Source organism: Gopherus evgoodei, chromosome 4 (assembly GCF_007399415.2).
Source record: "Gopherus evgoodei ecotype Sinaloan lineage chromosome 4, rGopEvg1_v1.p, whole genome shotgun sequence".
In the NCBI taxonomy this organism is placed as follows: Eukaryota; Metazoa; Chordata; order Testudines; family Testudinidae; genus Gopherus; species Gopherus evgoodei.
This window is the reverse complement of record NC_044325.1, coordinates 83,786,872-83,811,873: the sequence shown is the minus strand read 5'-3', so window position 1 is coordinate 83,811,873 and position 25,002 is coordinate 83,786,872. Positions and strand designations below refer to the sequence as shown.

At 44.6% G+C, this 25,002-nt stretch overlaps 1 protein-coding gene across 4 annotated transcripts in view; it reads right to left on the bottom strand.

The window, feature by feature from the left end:
* Positions 1–20,447, bottom strand: part of TRAF6 (TNF receptor associated factor 6) — a 39,587-nt gene extending 19,140 nt beyond the window's left edge. For 3 of the 4 annotated variants that reach the window (XR_004000054.1, XR_004000055.1, XM_030560021.1), the window contains exons 1-2: positions 20,411–20,447; positions 1,894–2,224 (exon numbers count right to left, since the gene is read on the bottom strand). Coding sequence is in view for 2 of the 4 variants with exons in the window: in XM_030560021.1 (XP_030415881.1) it covers positions 1,894–2,195 (302 nt within the window). In the remaining 2 variants the exon portion in view is untranslated. The other variant, XM_030560022.1, reaches the window with a different exon arrangement.
* Between the last annotated feature and the right edge of the window lie 4,555 nt (positions 20,448–25,002).

The window sequence follows — 25,002 nt, the reverse complement described above, 5'->3', positions numbered from 1 at the left end:
GAGCCAGCTAGAGGGTGAAATGGCAGGAAACAAGCATACACAGGGGAGAAGAAAGAGCATGCTGCCACCCTCACCATCAGCTTCCATGTCGCCTTCTTTACAGTTTGAATAAACTTTGCTTTGATGGGTAATCCTCAGAAAAATCCGATTAAAAAAGGTGGCTGGACTACAAAACCGAAGGTCAAAAACACCCCAAGACATCTCTTCCTATCTCTCTCTTTTACCTAAGATGACAAAGGAACCAGCCCCTGGACTTTGGGGGAGATCCTGACCTGAGCAATGTTGTTGGGAACATACACTGAAGATTTTACCTTGAACCAAGTCTAGCTTGTTAAGTTTTAGCTACCAGAAAGCATTTTATCTTTATTTCTCTTGGAATCATTTCTGACTTTTATACCTCATATTTGTACTCACCTAAAACATCTCTTTAAAAATAAAAGAAGTTCATTTAGCTACAATCTAAACTAATTCAATGTTGTGTTACAACTGAGCTGTTTGCTACTTTAACTGGAGTTATCAAACTGTTGACCATTGACCCATCACAAGGGCAATGAACCTCTAATATCTGAACTGCCCAGGAGAGGGCTGTACAGTGCAGAACACGGGTTTTGGGGGGAAATTTTGGACTGGGAGTGTGTTGGGCTGACCCAGCAAGTAGTAACCAAGGCTTCTGGAAGCCAGAGTGTGGCTGGTGTGTTGCTGACAGGCTGCTGCAGTCAGAGCTGTACCTATACACAGACACGCAGTGTGACCTGCATGCTGGCAGGCTGTTTCTGAGCAGCCCAGCAAAGCATTGTGAGGCACCCAAGGTTGCAGGGTAGGCAGTGACAATGTCTCACTGGTCTGGACTATACCCCGGAAGATGACAGTTCCACAGTTACTTGTTGACAGAGGAATATTGAGACCCAGGAATTCTGGGTTCTATTTCAGGTTCTGAGGCAAGTGTATTCTAACAGAGATAGACTCTTCTGCCCTACTCCCTGCCCCGCAAGCCCCAGCCTGCTTTTGTTCTAGTTCTTTCCACCCCCTAGCTCGTCATCTAAGTCCCCCAATGGCTTTGTCCCAGCTTGTTTTCTCACCACTTCCCCCACTTATCCCTCTGCATTCCAGGCAGGCAGCAACCTTCTCCTCACTGCCTGGGTACCACTGTGGAGTGGGAGGGATTGGGCACTGAAAGCAAAGTAATCTTCCTGCTCAATTCCTGTATCTGGTGTTACAGTGGTCCCTGGCTATAGGAAGGAACCGAAAATCCTACTCAGCCTCACAGCATGCCTAATGCAGACGAAATCAGATAATTTACTTGCCAAAAAAGTTTTTATTGAGCTTGTACAAACAGATTTTCAGAGGCTCATAACTTGGTCAAAGATGGGCAAATGTTCACCGAGATGGCAAAAGATGCACCCCTGACTCCAGGGTGACCTCTGTGCCAAATTTCAAGTGCTTGCTCCAAGGCAAGGAGGCTCTAGAGCTTCTCAACAAATTCTGACACTCATGGCCTAAACATCTGTTTCCCTCTTCCCCCCCCCAAAACTCCAAACAAACTAGTTCTGAGAAACAGCTGAATTGTTTTTACTGAAAGTTTCAGAAAACTTAATTCTGAGGCAGACACCAAATATGGAAAATTTCAGCCTGAACAGGTAAAGTCTGGCAAAGATATAAGCAATTAAAAATAGGGTCTTATAATGGGGCAACATTAACTACAGGCATTGTTAACTGTGCCACCCATAATACAGCATCTTTAAAGACATGCTCAGTCATAACACATTGAAAATATAGCAACAATAAGACATATATAATTTGTCCTCACAAGTTGCACTTACTTATGTTGCCACAGAGCTGCTACACTCAAGTCAACATTCTTCCTAAATTCAATTCCTATGAGCACTCCTTTACCTTATTGATTTGACAATGCAGCCTTTGCAAAACCGGTGTCCGCATGGGGTCTGCACTGCTTCCCGGAGAGCCATCAAACAGATTGGACATTCATATTTACTTTCCAGGGGGGGATCAAACTCCACATCATATCCTTGAGTCTCCTCGGTGAAGGAGTTTGGAAGGTTTCCAGTCCCACTGCTGACTGAGACACCTATGCTGTCTTCTTTAGATCCAGCACTGCACGCACTGGCCATGGCTGCACAGCAGCCAGTCTCCAGATCTCTGGCTCTATAGCTGTTGTCACTCTGTATCAAGCTCATAGTAACTAGCTGAGTCCCGAGGAGACGATCTGAAAGAACAAAGTTATGTTAAATCAAGTATTCTAAAAGCCGCATTTCCAGGACCATTTTCTCTCCCGCACTCAGCCCTCATCTTGGACATAAAAAGGGGGTCACTGGGTCCCGATATGTAAAACCTTCAGCCGCATCGTTTCAGCTCATGGACTACTTTTTTTGGCCCAAACTTCCCTTTTATCTCACCTCACAATCTTACCGCCTGTAGGGGAGAAGCAGCCTTAAAACTTTTTTTTAACCACTCTTGCAGTCTGCTCCATCTTTGATTTGCCATGTTATATCAATCTCAAAAGAAAACATCTTTTCTCCCTATTAGTAGGGTCTCTCTCTAATATTATTTACCCCCATAAAGTGTTCTGAGATAGTTTGTATGAAAAATGCTGTACAAAACCATTTTATTATATGAAGCAATCTCAGCTTCACATTCTGTGCCACTGTAAGTCATCTTTGACATTTTCAGGAAAGTAGGATTCTTGGTTTAGGTTTCAAATTATTTGATATGAGTATTCTGGATGTACATCAGTGAACAAAATAGTACAAGAAAAAGTAGATGCTCAGCTGCAAATGCAAGTCAAACAATATTGCAACACTGATAAGATTTTTATATCAGCAACAAGATTTTCAATTTACTCAGAATCTACAAAACATGAGATAAGGGTCAAATTTCTGCAGTACGATCTGGAAAGGCTAGATACAGGCTAATAGTATTCTCAAATGCTTCTCTGCTCTTCTGTACCTCCTCCAATATAGCTGGAAAGACAGCATCAAAACAGGAAATGAATCCTATTTAACTGCAGAAGGAGAATATTGTTAGCAAAGTTAGTTTTTCAAATGCTGCTCTCAAACATGTTGAATTCATATAGCAATAAAGCTGATAAAGTTCCTAGCATTCAAAGCTTTAGGGACATTGCCAACTCTTCTCTGATAATCATCGCTTAAGTCTATTTCTTTAAAGCCCTCCTGTTCTTTTTAACAATACTTTTACAAGCCTGAAAAAGTCTCTTTGCACCAATTTTGTCATTTATTATTTCACAAAGATTGGTTTTCTTCTTGTATGTGTAATGACGATGGTTGGGTCCCCCCTAGTTTTTGTATTATCACTTCTCCAAAAAACATGAAGTCCACAGAAGCATGGCACAAAGGAGCATAGCTAGATATTACATGAAAAAAGAAGAGAATGTTAAGGTTGAAAAGTCAAGCGCTCAAATGTTAAGGAATGTCAACATTAATGTTGCTTGTGTAATTTTAATTCAGCTTCAGTTACCAACGTTTTTATGACAGGTTTCAGAGTAGCAGCCGTGCTAGTCTGTATCCGCAAAAAGAACTGGAGTACTTGTGGCACCTTAGAGACTAACACATTTATTTCAGCATGAGCTTTCGTGAGCTGAAATAAATTTGTTAGTCTTTAAGGTGCCACAAGTACTCCTGTTCTTTCTACTTTTTTATGTATTTATTTTACTGGACCCCTACCTCAGTCAGCACAAAAGATGGATGTGCTCTGGAGGTTAATCAGAGCTGCTGTACAGAGTGAGGCTGTTGCCTGTATGACCCCAGTCTCACTTACTACAGAAGCTAGAAGGTTAACGATGAATGAAGCATGGGATTGCAGGAAGAGACAGAATGGTTTTATGGTTAAGGAAGTTGAATGCCATCCTGAATAACTGGATGACATCCCTGCCTCTTAAACCAAAATGTTAACAGGTGGCCACTGATTGTGTGTTCCTCATTTTCAAAGTGGCCAAACTTGGGGGGGTCAGATTTGCAGAAGAGGAGCGGGCTCCCAGATGCAACTGAAGCAGATTGAAGCTGTGCTTTGAACACAAAACACTACAGAAATGCTACCAAAAATAGAGTCTACTAATGGAAAGCGTTAGGCGAGCTAAAATATAGGCATTGGTGGCGTTACCAACACCACCTATAATAATGGGATAAGTAGTACAATTTTGGCCAAATCACAAAACAAAACAGTTTCTAATAGTCAAATCTATTAGATTCTGGAATAGTCATTAAGTTCTCATGTTTGGGTCACTTAGAACTAGACTGGAAATGGCCTCATGGGATATACTGTGGGATATACTTTATCGAACAGTCAACCACTGGTGTAGGGAATGGTATAGAAAAATGTCATTGGGCTTTCTGTTCCCACGTGCTAATTTCTAGGCATTCTATTTTCAGTTGTCAGAAGGACTGAAAAGGAATATCCACTTTTTTTGGTGTAGTCTGAGTAGTGGAATTTTAGTAACTTCATATCATTTAGTTCTGAGATATGTCAGTTAGGATAGACTACTTGGAATATTATAGTACAGTAAGTTGTTTACAGGTTTAATTCAAGGTGCTAGTTTAATTTATAAACTATTCTATGATTTCGGTTCAGGCTACTAGAAAACCGCAACCCTACAGGCACACAGTTCAACCTGGCAACTGAGATCTCCTGGGATGCTCAAGTTAAGAGCCACTGGATTCATAGAACTAGGACTGCGGGTTCTCAGTAGGCTCTCATCTCTGGAATTCTCCATCACTGACAGTTTGAGTTTGCTGAAGTCAAAGGCAAAGTCTAATCTAGCCATTCAGTCGGTTGCCTCAAAAGCTAGGCAAGGCCAAGCTGGCAGGATGGGATGTGTAGTTCTCAAGTCTGAGACCATCTCGTGTGCTTTTATATTCTGTACAGGCATGCTGAGGTGCTGATAGGCAGATTCTGAATAATAAGTAATGTGTCTAAAAGGGAATAGTACCAAACCACTTAAGATACAGATCAGATCAACAATGTGATGGATCTGGAGTTTTCTGTAATAATTTATAAACATGTTAAATTGACCTGGTTATTGTGATATTTACTGTATGCATATACGAGTGAATACTGCTGTGGAATTGTCAGGAAATGCACTAAGGAAGGGGAAGGGCGGATCCATACATAGGCTTCTCAGTATACACTTGAAGCACAATGTAGGAGTCATTCACCTTGATCCTTCAGTGAGACCCCCTGGTGGACTGGTCAGACAGGTTTTTCCAGGTACAAATCAGTACCTGTGAAGGGGGAAGGGAGAAAAATAAGACTCAAGAGAGCTTAAAGAATCACACTCACGGGGACACAGGTTTTTGAGAATGATCTTACGGCTACATGACAGCTTAAGTTGACATAAGTTATGTCACTCAGTGGTGTGAATTGCTGCCCCTCCCCCCGAGTGACATAATTTATGCTGATTTAAGCACTGGTATGGATAGTGCTATGTCTGTGGGAAAGCCACCATCACTGGGACACTCACCTGTCACTAGAGTTTACAGTGGCTGTAAACTCTCTAGTGAGGCCATATAGCAGGGGTGCGCAAACTTTTTGGCCTGAGGGCCACATCGGGGTTCCAAAACTGTATGGAGGGCCGGGTAGGAAAGGCTGTGCCTCCTCAAACAGCCTGGTCCCCGCCCCCTATCCGACCCTCCCACTTCCCATCCTGACTGCCCCCCTCAGAACGCTTGACCCATCCACCACCACTGCTCTCCACCCCTTACCATGCTGCTCAAAGCAGCAAGGCTGGCAGCCGTGCCACCCGGCCGGAGCCAGCCATGCTGACGCACTGCCCGGCAGAAGCTTGCAGCCCCACCACCCAGAGCACTGGCAGCATGGTGAGCTGAGGCTGTGGGGGAGGGAGACCAGCGGGGGGAGGGGCTAGGGGCTAACCTCCCTGGCCAGGAGCTTAAGGGCCAGGCAGGATGGTCCCGCGGGCCATAGACTGCCCACCTCTGCCATACAGACTGAGAAATCAGTTTGCTGTGTGGGGCCTTCAGGAATTAGACTCCTGGCATCCTCTCAGAAGGGTGTTTAGACTCTAGGTAAGCTAGATATGCATGTAAACCTTTTGTTATTTTAAGATCCTTTTCTCTGAAATACTTTGTTCCTATGGTTAAATAAAAAATACTTTTGTTTTAAGGCGGCTGTTTGGGGTTATTAATTCACTGGTCACAGCTCCTGAAGGGAAAAACCACAGCTGCCCAAACCCAATCAAACCTTCAGGGTAAGAACTTGTACTGTAGATTGGTGCCTAATTTGAGAGAACAACAGGATTCCACCCCAGGAAAAGGAAAGGCATGAGACCTAAGGGAGTGCACTCAGGGTATGTCTACACTACGGGATTATTCCGATTTTACATAAACCGGTTTTGTAAAACAGATTGTATAAAGTCTAGTGCATGAGGCCATACTAAGCACATTAATTCAGCAGTGTGCGTCCATGTACCGAGGTTAGCGTTGATTTCTGGAGCGCTGCACTGTGGGTAGCTATCCCATAGTTCCCGCAGTCTCCCCCACCCATTGGAATTCTGGGTTGAGATCCCAGTGCAAAAACAGAGTTGCGAGTGATTCTGGGTAAATGTCGTCACTCATTCCTTTCTCTGTGAAAGCAACGGCAGACAATCATTTCGCGCCCTTTTTCCCTGGATTGCCCTGGCAGACGCCATAGCAAGGCAACCATGGAGCCCGTTTTGCCTTTTGTCACTGTCACCGTATGTGTACTGGGTGCTGCTGACAGACGCAGTAATTCAGTGCTACACAGCAGCATTCATTTGCCTTTGCAAGGTAGCAGACGGTTACCATCCCTATTGTATCATCTGCCATGCCATTGTAAATTGGCGATGAGATGACGGTTATCAGTCGTTCTGTACTGTCTGCTGCTGTCATGGGTGCTCCTGGCTGGCCTCGCTGAGGTTGGCCGGGGGGGCATGGACAAAAATGGGAATGACTACCCAAGTCATTTCCTTCTTTATGTTTTGTCTAAAAATAGAGTCAGTCCTGCCTAGAATATGGGGCAAGTGTATTAGAGAACCAGAGAGCACAGCTGCTCCGTGTCAGAGCCCCAAAGATCCTGCAGAAATGATGAGCTGCATACCATTCTAGGGGGTACCCCTGCAACAACCCCACCCGTTGTTTCCCTCCTCCCCCAACTCTCCTGGCTACTGTGGCAGTGTCCCCCCATTTGTGTGATGAAGTAATAAAGAATGCAGGAATAAGAAAAACTGACTTTTTAGTGAGATAAAATGAGGGGGAGGCAGCCTCCAGTTGCTATGATAGATTCTGTACTGCTAGAACTTTTCTTTAGACATGAAAGGCGGGGGCTGATAGAGCTCAGCCTCCAATTGCTATGATGAGGATGGTTACCAGCCGTTCTGTACCATCTGCTGGGAATGACCAGGAGTCATTCCCATTTTTACCCAGGCGCCCCGAGGCCAGCCAGGAGCACTCACAGGCTGATGATGATGATGGCGGCGGCACACGGTACAATATAACTGCTATCCACCGGGAAGGGGATGCTGGTGTTCAGTGCTGCAGCACCCCGTCTACCAGCAGCATGCAGCAGACATACAGTGACATTGAAAAAAGGCGATAAATGGTTTTCCCCCTTTTCTTTCGAGGGGGGGGGAAGGGTGTAAATTGACGACATATACCCTGAAACACCCAGGAAAATGTTTTTGACCCTTCAGGCATTGGGAGCTCAGCCAAGAATGCAAATGCTTTTCGGAGACTGCGGGGACTGTGGGATAGCTGGAGTTCTCAGTACTCCCTCCCTCCATGAGCATCCATTTGATTCTTTGGCCTTCCATTATGCTTGTCACACAGGACTATGCTGTAGACTCTGTCTAACATAGCCTGATGATTTTTTTCAAATGCTTTAGCATTTCGTCTTCTGTAACAGAGCTCTGATAGAACAGATTTGTCTCCCCACACAGCGATCAGATCCAGTATCTCCCGTACAATCCATGCTGGAGCTCTTTTTGGATTTGGGACTGCATCGCCACCTGTGCTGATCAGCGCTCCATGCTGGGCAAACAGGAAATGAAATTCAAAAGTTCGTGGGGCTTTTCCTGTCTACCTGGCCAGTGCATCCGAGTTCAGATTGCTTTCCAGAGCGGTCACAATGGTGCCCTGTGGGATACCGCCCGGAGGCCAATACCGTCGATTTGCAGCCACACTAACCCTAATCCAACATGGCAATACCGATTTCAGCGCTACTCCTCTCGTTGGGGAGGAGTACAGAAACCGGTTTAAAGAGCCCTTTATATCGATATAAAGGGCCTCGTTATATGGACGGGTGCAGGGTTAAATCGGTTTAACACTGCTAAATTCGGTTTAAACGCGTAGTGTAGACCAGGTCTCAGAAGAGATGAGGAAACAGACAGGGATGCAGCTAATCCTGTAACCGTGACAGAGGTATTCAAGAAGTCAAGCTGAAAGGAAGAAAAGAAATAGAGTAGGCCTTGTGCTTTCATCACAAGTATGAGCATTCCATCTAGTTTATAGAGCAGCATCTGTTAAAGATACATCTCTTCCTTGTAATCATCATTTTATCCTGCTGGAAAATCCTACTAAAGTAGTACTCCAGACAGTAGGATTTTATCCAGTATAATCCTAACAATGCATCATTTACAGCACTTTACAGTTTCTACAGGAGTTTGAAGCATTACACTTACTCCTCTCCAATTTGAATTACTTTCCTGTAACCAGAGTAGCTATGAACAATTCAATCTATGGGGAAAAACATCAGAGTCATCTTAATGGATGAGTCAGTGAAACCAATCAGCATCCAATTATTGCACAGAAAAATCCCTAATTATAAACTAATACTCCTTTCTTATATGGAGCTTTCCATCTGCACACCTTGAAGAGGTTTATAAAAGGTGGCCATCTGTTTTATCTCTGTTTTATGGGGAAACTTCAGGCACAGAGAGACAATACTTTAAACAAATTAATCAAGCCAATTTTAAGTGAGTTATGGTGGTTCCTTCCAACACCTAGTGACTCAGGGCATGTCTTCACTAGCAATGTTAAAACTATGAGGGGAGTAGCTCCCAGCACTGGTTCACTGTCTACACTGCCACTTTACAGCGCTGAAACTCGCAGCCCTCAGGGGGGGTGTTTTTTCACACCCCTGAGTGAGAAAGTTGCAGCTCTGTAAAGTGCCAGTGTAGACGAGGCCTTAGTTTTATTTTGTCTTAAAGTGAAGTCCCTCCCCACATGTTCTTACAAAAAAGGGAGAGAATGTTTCTAAATCTTGAAGTTTACAGTGTAGGTGTAGACGAACAACTGAAAATCTAACAATTACTTAACCCTAATTTTAAACAATTTCTTCATGCGCATTTTAAAAAAAATTGAGAACTTTAATTCTTTGTGTTTGCATGTTTCCTCATCCTCCAATACTGCACCTGTAGTCCTGCACAATAGCAGTACTGGAGTAGCATACCAGAGGGAGACCGACATAAACCTAATCTATTTCATTGCAGGATCAGACTCTTCTCCCTTGGTTGAGCTGGGGAGGACAATGAAATGAACCAACAGTGACTTAGTTATGGAAGCAGTGCATGTGCACTAGCATGATTCTTTCTGGGGAATTTCCCTGCAAGGGAAATTTTAAATTGCTTGTAGTTCAGGTGAAGAGGACAGATTTGAAAATGCAGGTTATTCCCAACACCATGTCAAATTTAACCCTTTCTTCACCACTTCACTTGGAATTTATTCTCCAGGCTAGAAGTCCCAGGAATCCTTCCCTGATATTCAGCTCAAATTTTTATCCTCTTCCCTCCTGAACAATACTTCTCTGGTCACATATTAGCACTCATATATTCAGATTAGTCTGGAAAAATGATGCTTTGTCAGCCATGATATTTCTTTAGCCCAGCACCACACAGCTATTGTCATCAGAATAACTGTGAAAGGGGGTGGTACCACCTCCCCTGTGACAACAGCATAGAATTGAAGAACTGTTCTCTTCAAGTTTACCTACTCAATAAATATTTCCATAGACCAGAGGCACCAGAATTTGTCTGCAATTCAGAAGCCTGGACAAGTTATGTGGAATGCTTTATACACACACTGTGGCCTAAATGTCGGCCATTTATCCTTGGTAGCTAAAGGCAATACCAAACTAAGTAGTTCAGATTATATTTTATTCAATTAATTGAACATCTGAAACTAAATTTGAGCGCATATGTATGTCTACAAATCCACACAGTAACTATTTCACAAAAAACAAAAAGGGAACAAACTGAGAATTAAATTCACTAATGCTTCTCTTTTTAATGAACTGTGTAGTTTACTGTCTGTGTAGAGTTTTTAGCCTGTAAAATACAGTAACTCCTCGCTTAACATTGTAGTTATGTTCCTGAAAAATGCTACCTTAAGTTAATCCAATTTCCCCATAAGAATTAATGTAAAGGGGGGGTTAGGTTACAGGGAATTTTTTTTTGATAGACAAAAGTGGTTGCAAACATTCCCTGTGGAAACTGAATGTGATGATAAACCCACGCTATCCCACTGGAGCGCACCACTCCTTCAACTTTCCAAAGTGCTGGAGGGGGTGGGGGGGAGGTGTGCATGTGTGTGAGACAGACACACAAACACCCCATGTGAGAGAGACAGAGACGCGCATTGCTCCTTTAAGTATGCTAACCCCACTCTAAGTACACTGCCTTTTTAAGTAGATCAGCAAGTTGAGACAGCAGCTGCTGCCAGCAAGCTCGCTCCATCCTGAGCCCTGTCCTGTTCCCACCATGATCTGTGGAGATGGGGTACAGGAGCGGGGGGGTGGGAAGGGGACACCCTGACATCAGCACTCCTCTTCCCCTCCCATTCCCTGCACAGAAAGCAGGAGGCTCCCGGGAGCAGCTCCCAGGCAGAGGGCAGGAACAGCGCATGGCAGAGCGGGAAGGGACAGCTGAACTGCCCAGGGATAGCCTGCTGGGCAGCTGCTGCACAGGAAACTTAGGGGAGCTGATGGGGGGCTGCCGGTCTACCCTGGTTCCAAGTCCCAGCCAGCTAGCTCCAATGGGCTGCTCTTTCTGCAAGCAGTGGACAAAGCAGGTAGCTGCCAAACAATGTTATAAGGGAGCATTGTGAAACTTCAAACAAGCACGTTCTCTAATTGATCAGCGATCTAACAAAGAAACAACATTAACCAGGATGACATTAAGACCTTGGCTACACCGGCGCTTTACAGCGCTGCAACTTTTCGCTCAGGGATGTGAAAAACACACACCCCTGAGCGCAGGAAGTTACAGCGCTGCAAAGTGCCAGTGTAAACAATGGCCCAGCACTGGGAGCGTGGCTCCCAGCGCTGCAAGCTAATCCCCACGGGGAGGTGGAGTACCTGCAGCGCTGGGAGAGCTCTCCCAGCACTGGCGCTGCGACCATGCTTGCACTTCGAAGGGCTGCCATGGGAGGGCTCCCATGGCAGTGCTTTGGAGTTTCGAGTGTGGCCAAGCCCTAAGTGAGGAGTTGCTGTAAGATGCACTCAGATTTGTCCTACAGATGACTATTTGATAGGAGCCTGAAGACTTCGCCTCTAAGGGGGAAGGAGCTGAAGAAATGCTTTCTGAGTTGGGTAGTCAGGCATGGCTTTTCCTGATAGCTACTGATGGCTGGTGCTGGTTGTCACAATTTACATCGAATTTACTCAGACTGCTACCAACAGGGAAAGCTACTCTGATAAAAATGGAGAAGGTAATGCTGAACATGTCTCTGTCAGTCACATCGCTAGGTACAGAGAGCAGGCCCAGGCTACATTTTAGGACTCCAGAGGCCCCTCAGTATTGCCTCTTGTGCTTTAAGATCAAACTGCAACTGAACTTTTAACCGGCAGGTAACTTGATGCTGTGAAGCTACTTGCACTCCTGAACTATGAAGCAATGAGACTAAATGGGTTATCTCAGTCAGACCAGAAGAGCTGGCTCAGACATGAACACATCACATGATTTAGCCTCCGCCGGACAAAAGGCTCAAAATACCAATAGCCATTTCTTTAGACTATACTTGCAAGACAAGAGTCTACATTCAAACTTAATTTTTGTAACACAGCAAAGATGTTTTAAGTAAAACAACAACAATTCCACGTTTAGGTAAAATAATTTAAATGCCCAATCTACAAGTCACACAACCAGTCCTAAATCTCATTTGCACTCAAGACTCCTGTTGAAGTCAGCAAGCATTTTGGATGTACAAGAAAGGCAGAATCACACAGTAAATGGATAGACTTAGAGTGACTAGCGAGAGAGAAAAAAGATGTAAGTAGGTAAATTCTATTGCTCTCTCTCCACACATTGTGTAGAACTTATATTCTACATATTTGGTATGTTCTTTGCTAGGTTTTCTAGAATCAATATAAGAGATGTATTAGTCACTATAACAATCTGTGCCTGCGACTGCTATGGATACCCGCATGGCCCCACAGTATGCCAACATTTTTACGGTTGACTTAGAACAACGCTTCCTCAGCTCTCATCCCCCAATGCCCCTACTCTACTTGTGCTACACTGAAGACATCTTCATTATCTGTACCCATGGGAAGGAGGCAATGATCACAAACACCACCCTATATCGGAAACCTACTGACCGCTATACTTACCCTACATGCCTCCGGCTTTCATCCAGGCCACATCACACGATCCATTGTCTACTACAGCAAAGCTCTTTCTTCTGCATTTGCTCCAATACCTCAGGCAGAGACAAACACCTACAGGATTTATCAAGCGTTCTTAAAACTACAATACCCATCTGCTGAAGTGAAGAAACAGATTGACAGAGCCAGAAGGGTACCCAGAAGTCACTTACTACAAGACAGGTCCAACATAGAAAGTAACCGAACGCCACTAGCCAACACCTATAGCCCCCAACTAAAATCTCTTCAGTGCATCGTCAAGGATCTACAGCTTATACTGAAGGACAATCCCTCACTCTCACAGATCTTGGGAGACAGGCCAGTCCTCGCTTACAGACAGCCCCCCAAACTGAAGCAAATACTCACCAGCAATTACACACCACAACAAAAACACTAACCCAGGAACCAAACCCTGCAACAAACCCCGGTGCCAACTCTGTCTGCATATCTATTCAAGGGACACCATCATAGGACCTAACCACATCAGCCACACCATCAGGGGCTCGTTCACCTGCACATCTACCAATGTGATATATGCCATCATGTGCCAGCAATGCCCCTCTGCCATGTACATTGGCCAAACCGGACACAAATCTTACATCAGGAATTAGAACATTCAAAAACCAATAGGAAAACACTTCAGTCTCCCTGATCACTCAATAACAGACTTAAGAGCGGCAATTCTTCAACAAAAAAACCTTCAGAAACAGACTCCAATGTGAAACTGCAAAACTGGAATTAATTTGGAAACTGGATACCATCAAATTAGGCCTGAATAAAGACTGGGAGTGGATGGGTCATTACAAAAACTAAATTTCCCCACACTAATTTTCCCCTACTGTTACTCACACCTTCTTGTCAACTGTTTGAAATGGGCTGTCCTCATTACCACTATAAAAGTGATTTTTCCTCCCTTGGTATTCCACTGTTAATTAAATTGTCTCGTTCGAGTGACACACCCCTTCCCCCATTTGTAAGGCAACTCCCATCTTTTCACGTACTACGTATATATACCAGCCACTGTATTTTCCACTCCATGCATCTGATGAAGTGGGTTCTAGCCCATGAAAGCCTATGCCAAAATACATCTGTTAGTCTCTAAGGTGCCACAAGGACTCCACGTTGTTATAACAATCTGAAGTCATGTATACTAGACACTGGGAATTTTCTATAAATTTTTACTATTATTTTTCTGCCTCATGTACAGGGCTGACAAAAAGAAAAATATATATTGACTAATCATGATATAAGGAAAATCAATAAAATGAAAACAGACCGGAATAGTTATGGAACAATATTCTTCCAATACCATATTCCTTACCTGAAGTTACTAAACAAAAATCTAACCCTGTTGTTTCAGCCCTCCAGTCTATACAATGTTGCCAGCAGAGGCAATTACTTCAGTGCAAGGAAGGAGATGATCTTCATGCAGATGCAGGTTTGGAAGTCAAGAGATTGCCATTCTAATTCCAATCTCTGCCACAAATTTGCCATGTGACTTTGAGCTCTAACTAAGGTGCCCAATCCCATAAACACTACTACAAGGCATATTAGTCAATGGGACTACTCACTACTTTAATGCACACTATAACCAGATAAGAGTTCAGGATCAAGTCTTTAGTCTCTGTGACTCACTCACTTTCATCTCATTTGGGGATAACAATGCAAAGAGTGTTGCAAGTTTACAGTAATATCTGTAATGAGCACTGAGATCCTTACACTGGAAGGTTCTAGAGAAGCAAAATGTAACACATTCAAACAGAGCAAATGCAAAAAACAGAAATTCTGTTTTCTTGCTAATGCCTTTAGTAATAGTTGATTTTCATTCCAAATTTTTCCTTGAGGCATAGAAGTTCTTTACTAGTCACAGTTAAAACTCCCTAATCGCTTGGCCAATAACAACTGTGATTAAATATTATTTAACTGTCAACCTAAGACTATAAAAGGGAGAAAATGTTCTTGTTCAAAGCAGAAAAACAAACAAAAAAACCCACAGCAATAACTGAAGTCTGTAAGACTTCATTTCAGTTCCAGTCATTGGTGCTGGATATAATTACTCTTTCTTTAGGTCCCTGGGAATTTCTGAAGCTTTTTAGCTAGTTTCTCTTTGCTTGGAGAGAATGTTGGCAATATTCTATGATTAAGTAATTGCATACTTAGTGTTACTTAGGAGATTAGATGGGAGCTACTCAGTTATGCATGTAGTCTCTCCCTAGAGGGTGCATGTCCTGGTTAATCAAAACAGCTTTTTTTTTTTTTTTGGCCTTTCTTACTTTAATAAGATTTCTTGAACAGGAGGCAAATTATGATAAACAAAAATGCATTCTCAGTCCAAGGTAGAACACTAAGAAAAGGATCTCATTTCTATTGAGTTTGTTTTAAATGGCCCCAGGTGGGACTGTCCTTGAACATTAGATGGCAAATAAACAGCGAATGAGTCATTTAAAAAAGATTATTAAATAATTTAAAGAGCCAGTACATCTGTTGACACTATTTTTTAATTTGATTGAAATATTTCTCAGCTATATTCAGTTTCTCAAAATAATACTTTAGAGAGATTGTATTGATCTAAATGAATACAGAGAAAGTATCATTTATGACACATAAAAGATGGTTCACTGATTAGGATGCCAGCTTGGGATGAAGAAAACCAGGTTTAATTTCCTGATCTTCTACAGATTTGCATTTCTCTCTATGCCACAGTTCCCCCATACTCAGAGGTGCCGTGAAGATTTATATTAAAGATTAGGACAGGGATTGGCAACGTTGGGCACATGGCCCCCCAGAGTAAGCCCCCTGGAGGGCTGGGCCGGTTTGTTTACCTGTCGCATCCGCAGGTTCGGCCAAACGCAGCTCCCACTGGCTCTGGTTCGCCACTGCAGGCCAATAGGGGCTGCAGGAAGCCGCGGCCAGCACATCCCTCGTCCTGCGCCGATTCCCGCAGCCCCAATTGGCCTGCAGCGGTGAATCGCCGCCAACGAGCTGTGATCGGCCGAACCCACAGACACGGCAAGTAAACAAACCGGCCGGGCCCACCAGGACCAAACGTTGCCGATCCCTGGATTAGGAGGTGCTCAGATATGGTGGTAAAGGGGATGATACAAGTCCCTAAGATTGTCTGCTTTAAGCAGCAGACACTCTTCTGATCCTGAAAACACTTTGTGCATGATTAGGTTTATTTATATAACTAGTCCTATAGACTTCAATGGGAGCAGCCATGTACTTAAAGTTCAAAATACACCTACTTTCAAAATCAGGGCCAAACAGGACTCCTAAGTTCTATTTTTGGCTCTGCCACTGATCTGCAGAGTGACCCATGTCAAGCCTCAGTGCCTTATTTTAAGGTGTCTTCTAACCTCATGAGATGGTCATGAAGATTAGTTAGTGTTTGTAGAAATGCTGTGAAACTTTTGGATAAGATGGTCCTACACAACCATACTATTAAACAACTGAAATATCTCTCCTCTTTTTACTCTTATATTTACTTTTATTTCCCCTTTGGCAGGTGAAAGCAAGAAATCATTTGTGTTGCATTATGTGTTTGTAGAGCCACTAACACAATTGAGCTCTGAAATTAACTTGGCTTCTGGGCACTATTGTGATACAAATAAAAAGTTATTTTTCTGGAGGTGCTTGATTAATTAAATTCACTGAACTGAAAACATGTACACTTCATCTCCAAAGATTTTCCATGGAATGGATTTTTAGTAGCAAAACTATTTGCAGTATGATTTAAAAAACAAACAGCACAGCACATTAGTTTACAATATTAAAACCTGAGACCTACATGGTGTTTCCCTTCTCATTCACTAGTACCTGGTGAAACTCCAAAAAAAGCTTAACTGTAAGGAAAAACTGGAGAGGAACATGGAATGAGCAGCAGACCAGTGTGTATGTAGTGTGGGCAAGAGATCCATTTGCTGGCCATCACCAAAACAGTTCTATTTTTTTAATCAAGTGTACTTAGTATGTGAATAAGTTCTCTGCATGGTACTGAGACTAATTTTGTGGTCCTTTCATGCTACAGCAAAAGTGAAATAACATGAATATAATAAAGTCATGGACTAGATAACTATGGCTCTTGATATTAAATTTCTTCACGGGATCTGTAGAAAAAACTCAGTTTGCTAGCACTCTTCTCATCGCCTGTAGCTTATAGAAGTGTATGGAAACAAGATGCTATAGCATCAATGAAATTATAAGCAGAAAAATGACTTAAAAGGGTTCCATGTTTAGAACTTTTAAATCAAAAGGTGACTCTTTAATGACAAGCGCTGATTCTCAAACTATATTATTTTTAATCTTTTCCATCACTGAAGATGGCATTCAGAACTTAACTATTCTGTTGATATGAGACAAAACAGAATCCACATTGCTCGTGAATAGCTGTTGGCTGTGCAGTGCTACACATTTGTCAGAGGCATACTTTGTCTCTGACAAGGTGGTTCCATTCTTAATCATTTTTAATATTATGACCACACGAATTCTCTATGATTACAGACTATCACTTAATAGGAGGAAGGTTTCCCGTCATCTTAAACAATGGATGCAATCCAAACTGGTCTGACAATCTGATCAGTTTTGCAACTCTCTTGCCTCAGATCTAAAGAGGCATGAGGTTACCTTGTTTGAGGCAAAATGTATTAAATGAAACCACTGTAATTGCACAGATGGTGAGGGATACCAGGTAAGGCAAGTTATACTAGGCTTGGTTTCTCTTCCTCTCCCCACACCACCAAGAATAATCTTCACATCTAACACACCCACATGTATACAACTAAGTCAGTCTCTCTTTTTGAATACCATTATTTGTGTTTCATCCTATGAATGTCAGAAAAATACCGAAACTCCATTAACGAGGCCATAGTTTAACAGATGAAAAGTCAGAAAAAGTTCAAAAGAGAATCTACCACCAGTTTTTAGGCCCAAAGAACTGAACAAACAAATATAGGATGATCATTTTTTAAAGCCAGCATTGGCATTAGAAAACTAATAGAAAGCAACAGGGATCAGGATCAAGTGAGAAAACACACAGTATCTACCCCAAAAATTTACTCCAAATAAAAACTGTTCAAGTTATTATACTTGGCAAGGGAAGTACTTAAATTATTTGTTATGAATATCACATACTGCCTGTCTGTACCAGAGAGCACCTATCATCCTTGCAAGCAAATTGTATGCTCTCTCAGATCTCATTTTTAAATAACTTAGAAATCAATTAACTAATTCCGAAAGCACTTAAAGTAGATATTATCCCCATTTTACAGACAGGAAAATGGAGAGAGAGATGGAAATGAAGTGATTTGTCCAAGACTGTACAAGGGCTCTGACAGAGTTTGGGTAGAACTCAGGATGCAAGCCACTAGATCACACAAAAAGAAGTCCATCTGGATATCATGACGTAGGATCAATTAATCAGTGGCCAAATATTCCCTCATATAAACCAATACAAACCTAATCTCAATGGAACTGGTTCTTGCTATAAAGAGTGAGAGAAGAATCTGGCTCACAATATCTACCAACACAGCCCAGACTGAATCATAGTTTCCATTTAAGAAAAAAAATCATGCTGCTTTAGAGATTCCAAGGCCTGAAAAGGACCAATGGAATCCTCTAGTCCAGTGACAGGCAACCTGTGGCCCACGGGCTGAATGTGGCCGTCAGGGTAATTCGCTGGCGGGCCGCAAGACAGTTTGTTTACACTGACCGCCCACAGGTGCGGCAGCCCACCCGCAGCCCCCAGTGGCTGTGGTTCGCTGTTCCCAGCCAATGGGAGCAGCAGGAAGTGGCACGGGCTGGCTGCTGCTTCCCACAGCTCCCATGAAACGGCAAACAATGGCCACTGGGGGCTGCCATGCCTGTGGACGGTCCATGTAGACAAAAGTGTCTCACGGCCGCCAGCAAATTACCCTCACAGGCTACAGGTTGCCCACCACTGCTCTAGTCTGACCTTCTGTGTAACACAGGACATAGAACTTCCCCCAAATAATTCCCAGAGCTGTCACAAACAGATAGCTAAGGGTTAATGTCTCTTTCACCTGGAAAGGAGTAACCTGAAACACCTGACCAGAGGACCAATCAGGAAACAAGACTTTTTTAAATCTGGGTGGAGGGAAGTTTTGGGTGTGAGTTCTTTGTCTTGGGTCTGACCCTCTCAGCTATGAGAGTGATTTTTTCTATCTTCTGTTTCCAAGTTGTAAGTACAAATATAGTAAGGCGATAAGGTTTATATTGTTTTCTTTTGTATTTACATGTGTGTAGTTGCTGGAGTGTTTTGAATTGTGTTTTTTTGAATAAGGCTGTTTATTCATATTTCTTTTAAGCAATTGACCCTGTATGTGTCACCTTTAATACAGAGAGACCATTCTTCTTATAAAGCTTTCTTTAGTGGGAATTCCAGGGAATTAAGTCTGCAACTCACCAGGGAATTGGTGGGAGGAAGAAGTCAGGGGGAAAAATCTCTTTGTGTTAGATTTACTAAGCCTGACTTTTGCATTCTCTCTGGATGAAGGAGGGGGGTGGGAGGGGAGCTTGGCTCTCTCTCGGTACTTCTGTTTTCCAGGACTGGAAATAGGGAGGGTCATAACAGATTCCCAGATTTGGACCTTAGCGTCCAAAATATGGGTGTTACCATGAAAACCTCCAAGCTTAGTTACCAGCTTAGACCTGGTAAAGCTGCCACCACCCAAAAAATTAGAGTGTTTTGGGGCACTCTGGTCCCCCCTACAACCTTCCCTGGGGACCCCAAGACCCAAATTCCTTGAGTCTTACAACAAAGGGGAATAAACCCTTCCCCCCCCTTTCTCCCTTCCAGGTTTTCCCTCCCTGGGTTCCTGGAGAGATACACAGAAGCAAGCTCCGTGAATCTAAACAGAGGGACTCCACCTTCCCTATTTCCAGTCTTGGAAACAGAAGATAGAAAAAATCACTCTCATAGCCGAGAGGGTCAGACCCAAGACAAAGAACTCACACCCAAAACTTCCCTCCACCCAGATTTGAAAAAGTCTTGTTTCCTGATTGGTCCTCTGGTCAGGTGTTTCAAGTTACTCCTTTCCAGGTGAAAGAGACATTAACACTTAGCTATCTGTTTATGATAAGAGCATAGCTTTAAAAACATCTAATTTTAGTTTAAGTGATGGAGAATCCCCACCCACCCTTGGTAATTTGTTCCAGAGGTTAACTCCCCTGTCAAAGATATGACAAATTCAGACAGGAAATAAGGCTAGTGTCAACTTCCAGGAACCACTGGGATGGGTTTTACCCTTCTCTGCCAGACTGAAGCCCCTTATCAAACATTTGCTCCCTATACAGATACCTACAGACTGTGACCAAGTCACCCCTTAGCCTTCTCCTTGTTAAGCCGAGTAGCCCCCAGGAGCTCGCCTGTCACCCTGAGGCAGGTTCTCTCCTTCTGCGCTCGTTCTCGCTGCTCGTCTCTGACCCCTCTGGCGATTCTCAACGTCCAGGATTTTGCCTTTTCACCCCCAACCCGCGGCCGCTCTGAAACCCAACTGCCTGGGCCCTGCTCAGCCCGAAGCGCCTCCGAGCTCGCCCCGCCTTTCCGCCAGCCCTGGTGTCCCGCTCCCGGTGGGTGCCCCCGGGCGGCAGGGGGACGCCGCGGGCCCCTCTCCCAGGCCGAGAGATCGCCCCATGCCCCGGAGCTCGGGCAGGGAGCTGGGAACAGAACCCAGCTGCCCCGACCCGCGTCTGGGCTGCGGCGAGAGGGGAGGGGCCGGTGGGGCCCAGCGATCCCCGCCCGGACACTCACCGCCGGCCGAACTGCCGCCGCCGCCGCCTTGGCTCTCTGGCCCCAGCCAGGTCACTACTTCCGGCTCCGGAGAAGGGCGGGCGGGCCGGCGCCGCGGCCCAGAGGAAGGAAGGCAGGCGGCCAGCGCGGCACAGCGCCCCCTGCAGCCGGTCCGCCCGGCAGGGACGCTCCCGCGGTGACTTAACCCGCACCGCCCAGGATGGGCTGTGGCACCGCCCAGGATGGGTGTCGGCCCTGCGCAGCACAGGGCGGGGCGCAGCGTTTGTGCTCCCACCCCCGCAGAGTTACCAGCCGGAGCCTCTCTGCGCAGGAGGCTGGTGTCTGACTCCGCCCTTAGCGGCCCCCTGCACGGATCCAGTGGTTTCCCCAGGAATTGAAATGGGGGGGCGGGGGGGTGTCAGGATCAATGAGATATATAAAAGAGATATGAATAAAGTAAATGTTTTGTTAGGATCATGGGAATTTAACATAAGGAAAATGCAAGTTACACCAAAACATAACAGATCTAGATTTCTAAAAAAAAAAAAAAATTAAAAAAATGTATTTAAATTAAATTGACTTTTGAAGAGTAAGCCATCATGGGATAAGAGGGCAGTCCTCTCGTGAATCAGTAACTGGTTAAAAGATGGGAAACAAAGGGTAGGAATAAATTATCAGTTTTCAGAATGGAGAGAGATGAATAGTGGTATCCTTGAGGGATCAGTACTGGGACCAGTACTGTTCAACATATTCATCTGGAAAAAATGGGTAAACAGTGAGGTGGCAAAATTTGCAGATGATACAAAACTATTCAAGATAATTAAGTCCCAGGCAGACTGTGAAGAGCTACAAAGGGATCTCACAGAACTGGGTGACAGGGCAACAAAATGGCAGATTAAATTCAATGTTGATAAATGCAAAGTAATGCACATGAGAAAGCAATCTGAACTATACATACAAAATGATGGCATCTGAATTAGCTGTTAACACTCATGAAAGAGATCTTTGAGTCATTGTGGATAGTTCTCTGAAAACATCCACTCAATGTGCAGCAGCAGTCACAAAAGCAAACAATGTTGGGAATCATTAAGAAAGGGATAGATAATAAGACAGAAAATATCACATTGCCTCTATATAAATCCATGGTACGCCCACACCTTGAACACTGTGTTCAGATCTGGTCACCCATCCTAAAAAAGTATATATTGGAATTGGAAAAGGTACAGAGATGGGCAACTGAAATGATCAGGGGTATGAAACAGGAGGAGAGATTAAAATGACTGGGAATTTTCAGCTTAGAAAAGAGATGACTAATGGGGATATGATAGAGGTCTACAAGATCTTGCCTGTTGCGAAGAAAGTGAATAAGGAAATTTTATTTAATCCTTCACATAACACAAGAACTAGCACTCACCCAATGAAATTAATAGGCAGCAGGTTTTAAAAAAAACAAAAGGAAGTACTTCTTCACACAATATAAAGTCAACCCAGGGAACTCTTTGCCAGGGATGCTGTGAAGACCAAAACTATAACAGGATTAAAAAAAGAATTAGATAAATTCCTGGAGAACAGGTCGATCTGTGGCTAATAAGCCAGGATGGGGAAGGATGCAATACCATGCTCTGAGTGTCCCTAGTCTGTTTGCCAGAAGCTGGGAATGGGCAACAGGCAATGGTCACTTGAAGATTACCTGTTCTGTTCATTCTCTCTGAAGCACCTGGCCTTGACCACTGTTGTAAAACAGGGTACTGGGCTATATGGACCATTGGTCTGACCCAGTATGACCATTCTTATGTAAAAATTAATTATAATAATAAAAATGTTTAGTAAAGAAACTCCCAAGATAGCAACAATGTGAGATGACAACCTTGGCAAATAATGCATTTTAAAAATCTTGGCCTACTAGGAAACATATTTATATAAGTTTCCATTCCCAGTCACAAATCTAGCATTCTGGAGCAAAGTGACTAAAATATAGTCCAACAAACAAATGTTTATTTAACATGCCCCTCACTTTTCCCTCCACTGCACTCCACTCACCGGTGTTGTCCTTGGTCAGTGGAGACTCAGAGTTCAAAGGTGCTTTCACGTGAGTACACCTTCCAGGTGGGGGACAAGAAGGCACTTTGCTTGTTCCTCCAGCTGCTCACTGTTCGCTCTGGCCACATCTGTTCATTGTGCCACCGTTCACTCCATCACTCTGTTGCCAATGGCCCTGCACAGTCACCTTTGGCTGCCACCTGCCACTGTGACCTCTGCGAGTTGGTCTCTTGAGGTTCCACCAGCTCTCAGTGATTTCAGCTGAGCTCTCAGTGCAGGAACCTCGCTCGCTGCTAGTGCAGTCTGGGTTGTCTCTTACACAAAAACACTGTCCCCACAGGAACACTGTCCCCACAACAAGACTAATCACTTAGACCTGACTGTCAGTGATTTCAGCTGCAGTGGTCACTTAACAGAACAAAAGACTATCTATGGAGCCTAATCAGCTCTGTCTTTAAACAGTGGAGAGGGACAGGTCCCCACCCTCTCTCTTGATGTCTTCAAATCATCACAGGCTACAGTTTTACTGCCCTTTACTCATACAATAAAAACATTTCATCCCCCATATTCAAGTGGTTTGTTACCCAACCCCAGCCAAAATCTATCACTTGGACAACATAGCTCTGTTTGCTGGATACCTAGGTAGATTAGGTGTGAATGTAAATATAATCTGGCCCTGAAGCCTTTCCCTGCAGCCCCAGCTCATCACTAACTGTCAGGGAGAGCTCATTTAGACTTTGCTTACAAATCATCATTTGAAATTATTAGGTTGGCCAACATCACCGAAATGAATGCACTGGCATCATAAAAAACAGCTGTATAAGGAAGCAAGGAAGCTAGTCTATGTTCATACTTTTCAAATCTATTATACTTTTTCAGATACACATTTTATCATACACTGTATAAGCTTTTAAAGTGTGTATTAAATTCAGATTTCCAAACAGCCACTGAATTGGTATGTAACTAGCTCACAGAACTAGGGGAGGTGTTGGGGAAATTCAGGGGGGATGTAGGGAAATCACTGCGTGGATCCCTGCTCTGGCTGAGCCTCTCCTTGCAGCCCACCCCCCGCAGAGCTCCAGCATTGGGGTCAGCCGAGGGCAAGTCAGGACTTAGAGCCGGTGCTAGCCCATTGGGGGCCCTAAGCAGCATATTTTTGGGTCCCCCTCCCATAATACTAAAACAGGCAAATAAAAAGCAAATGGGGATTGCACGGGCTACCTAAACAGCTGATGAGGCTTAGGTGCCTCACACAAGCATAGGTTTTGAAGTTGGAGACTCTGAGCAGAAGGAGCCAGGTCATCAACCAGGCAGGGTTGGCGCTTCCATTTAGGTGACCTAGGAGGTCGCTTAGGGTGCCAGGATTTGGGAGGGTGGCATTTTGTTGCTCTCGGCGGCAATTTGTGGCGGGGGGTCCTTCCGCGCTCCGGGTCTTCGGTGGCAATTCAGTGGCGGGTCCTTCACTTGCTCTGGGACTCGCCGCTGAAGTGCTTTGGAGACTGGGAGTGCGGAAGGACCCCCCCCCGCCGCAGAATTGCCGACGAGAACCAGGAGCGCGGAAGGACCCTCCCGCCGCAGAATTGCCGCTGCCGACTGGGAGCGCAGAAGGACCCTCGCCTAGGACGCCAAAAACCCTGGCGCCGCTCCTGCAGCCAGGTGCACCCAGTCAGCTACTTACGTGTCTAAGTCCCCTCTCTGCTCCCTGCCCCTTTCTTTGGCATTTCCTAGTAGCTAATGTAGGTAGCTTCCCGCTCAGCTTTTGCGAATCTCTTTCTTAGGTGCCTAACTCTCTCCATGCGTTGTGGTGAACCTGGGTGCCTAGCTTGGGGCTGAGAATTCCCGTAGCTGGAAGGGCACCTGGGGGTAGGTGTTTCAACCCTGAGTTGAATAACACTTAAGTCCCTTTGGGCATCTGGGCCTTTCCCACTCTGTGCCTTCTTTTCTCTATCTATAAAATGAAGATAAGAAAACTTTTCCACTCACAGAAGGCTTAATTAATTAGTTCAAAAAAAGTCTTTTTAAAAGGCCCATTTGTTCATACAAAAATACACATGAAACACCATACTTACACTTCTACATGGAGTAACACAACTGCAGGTTGCAAAATAGGCACTTGTACAAGCAAATGATTATTTTTGCCCCCATTCCTGCAAACACATATATGCTTTATTTTAAGTAGGTACATAGTCAGGGCCGGCTTTAGGCCGATTCGCCCGATTCCCAGGAATCGGGCCCCGCGCCTTAGACACTTTTTTTTTTTAAACTTACCCCGGGTCCCTGGCTGCGATCTGCTCAGGGGTCTTCCGTGGTCCCGCTCCCTTGAGCGAAGCGCAGGCCGGAGCGCGTCAAGCCCCGAGGCCCCGCTCTCCTGGTTGGAGCCCGGGCCGGAGAGCGGCAAGCCCCGCGGCCCTGGCTGGAGTCCCGGCCGGAGCTCTGGCCGGAGCACGGCAAGCCCTGAGGCCCTGCTCTCCCGGCTGGAGCCCTGGCTGAAGTGCGGCAAGCCCTGCTCTCCCGGCTGGAGCTCCAGCTGGAGCGCGGCAAGCCCTGAGGCCCCGCTCTCCCGGCTGGAGCCC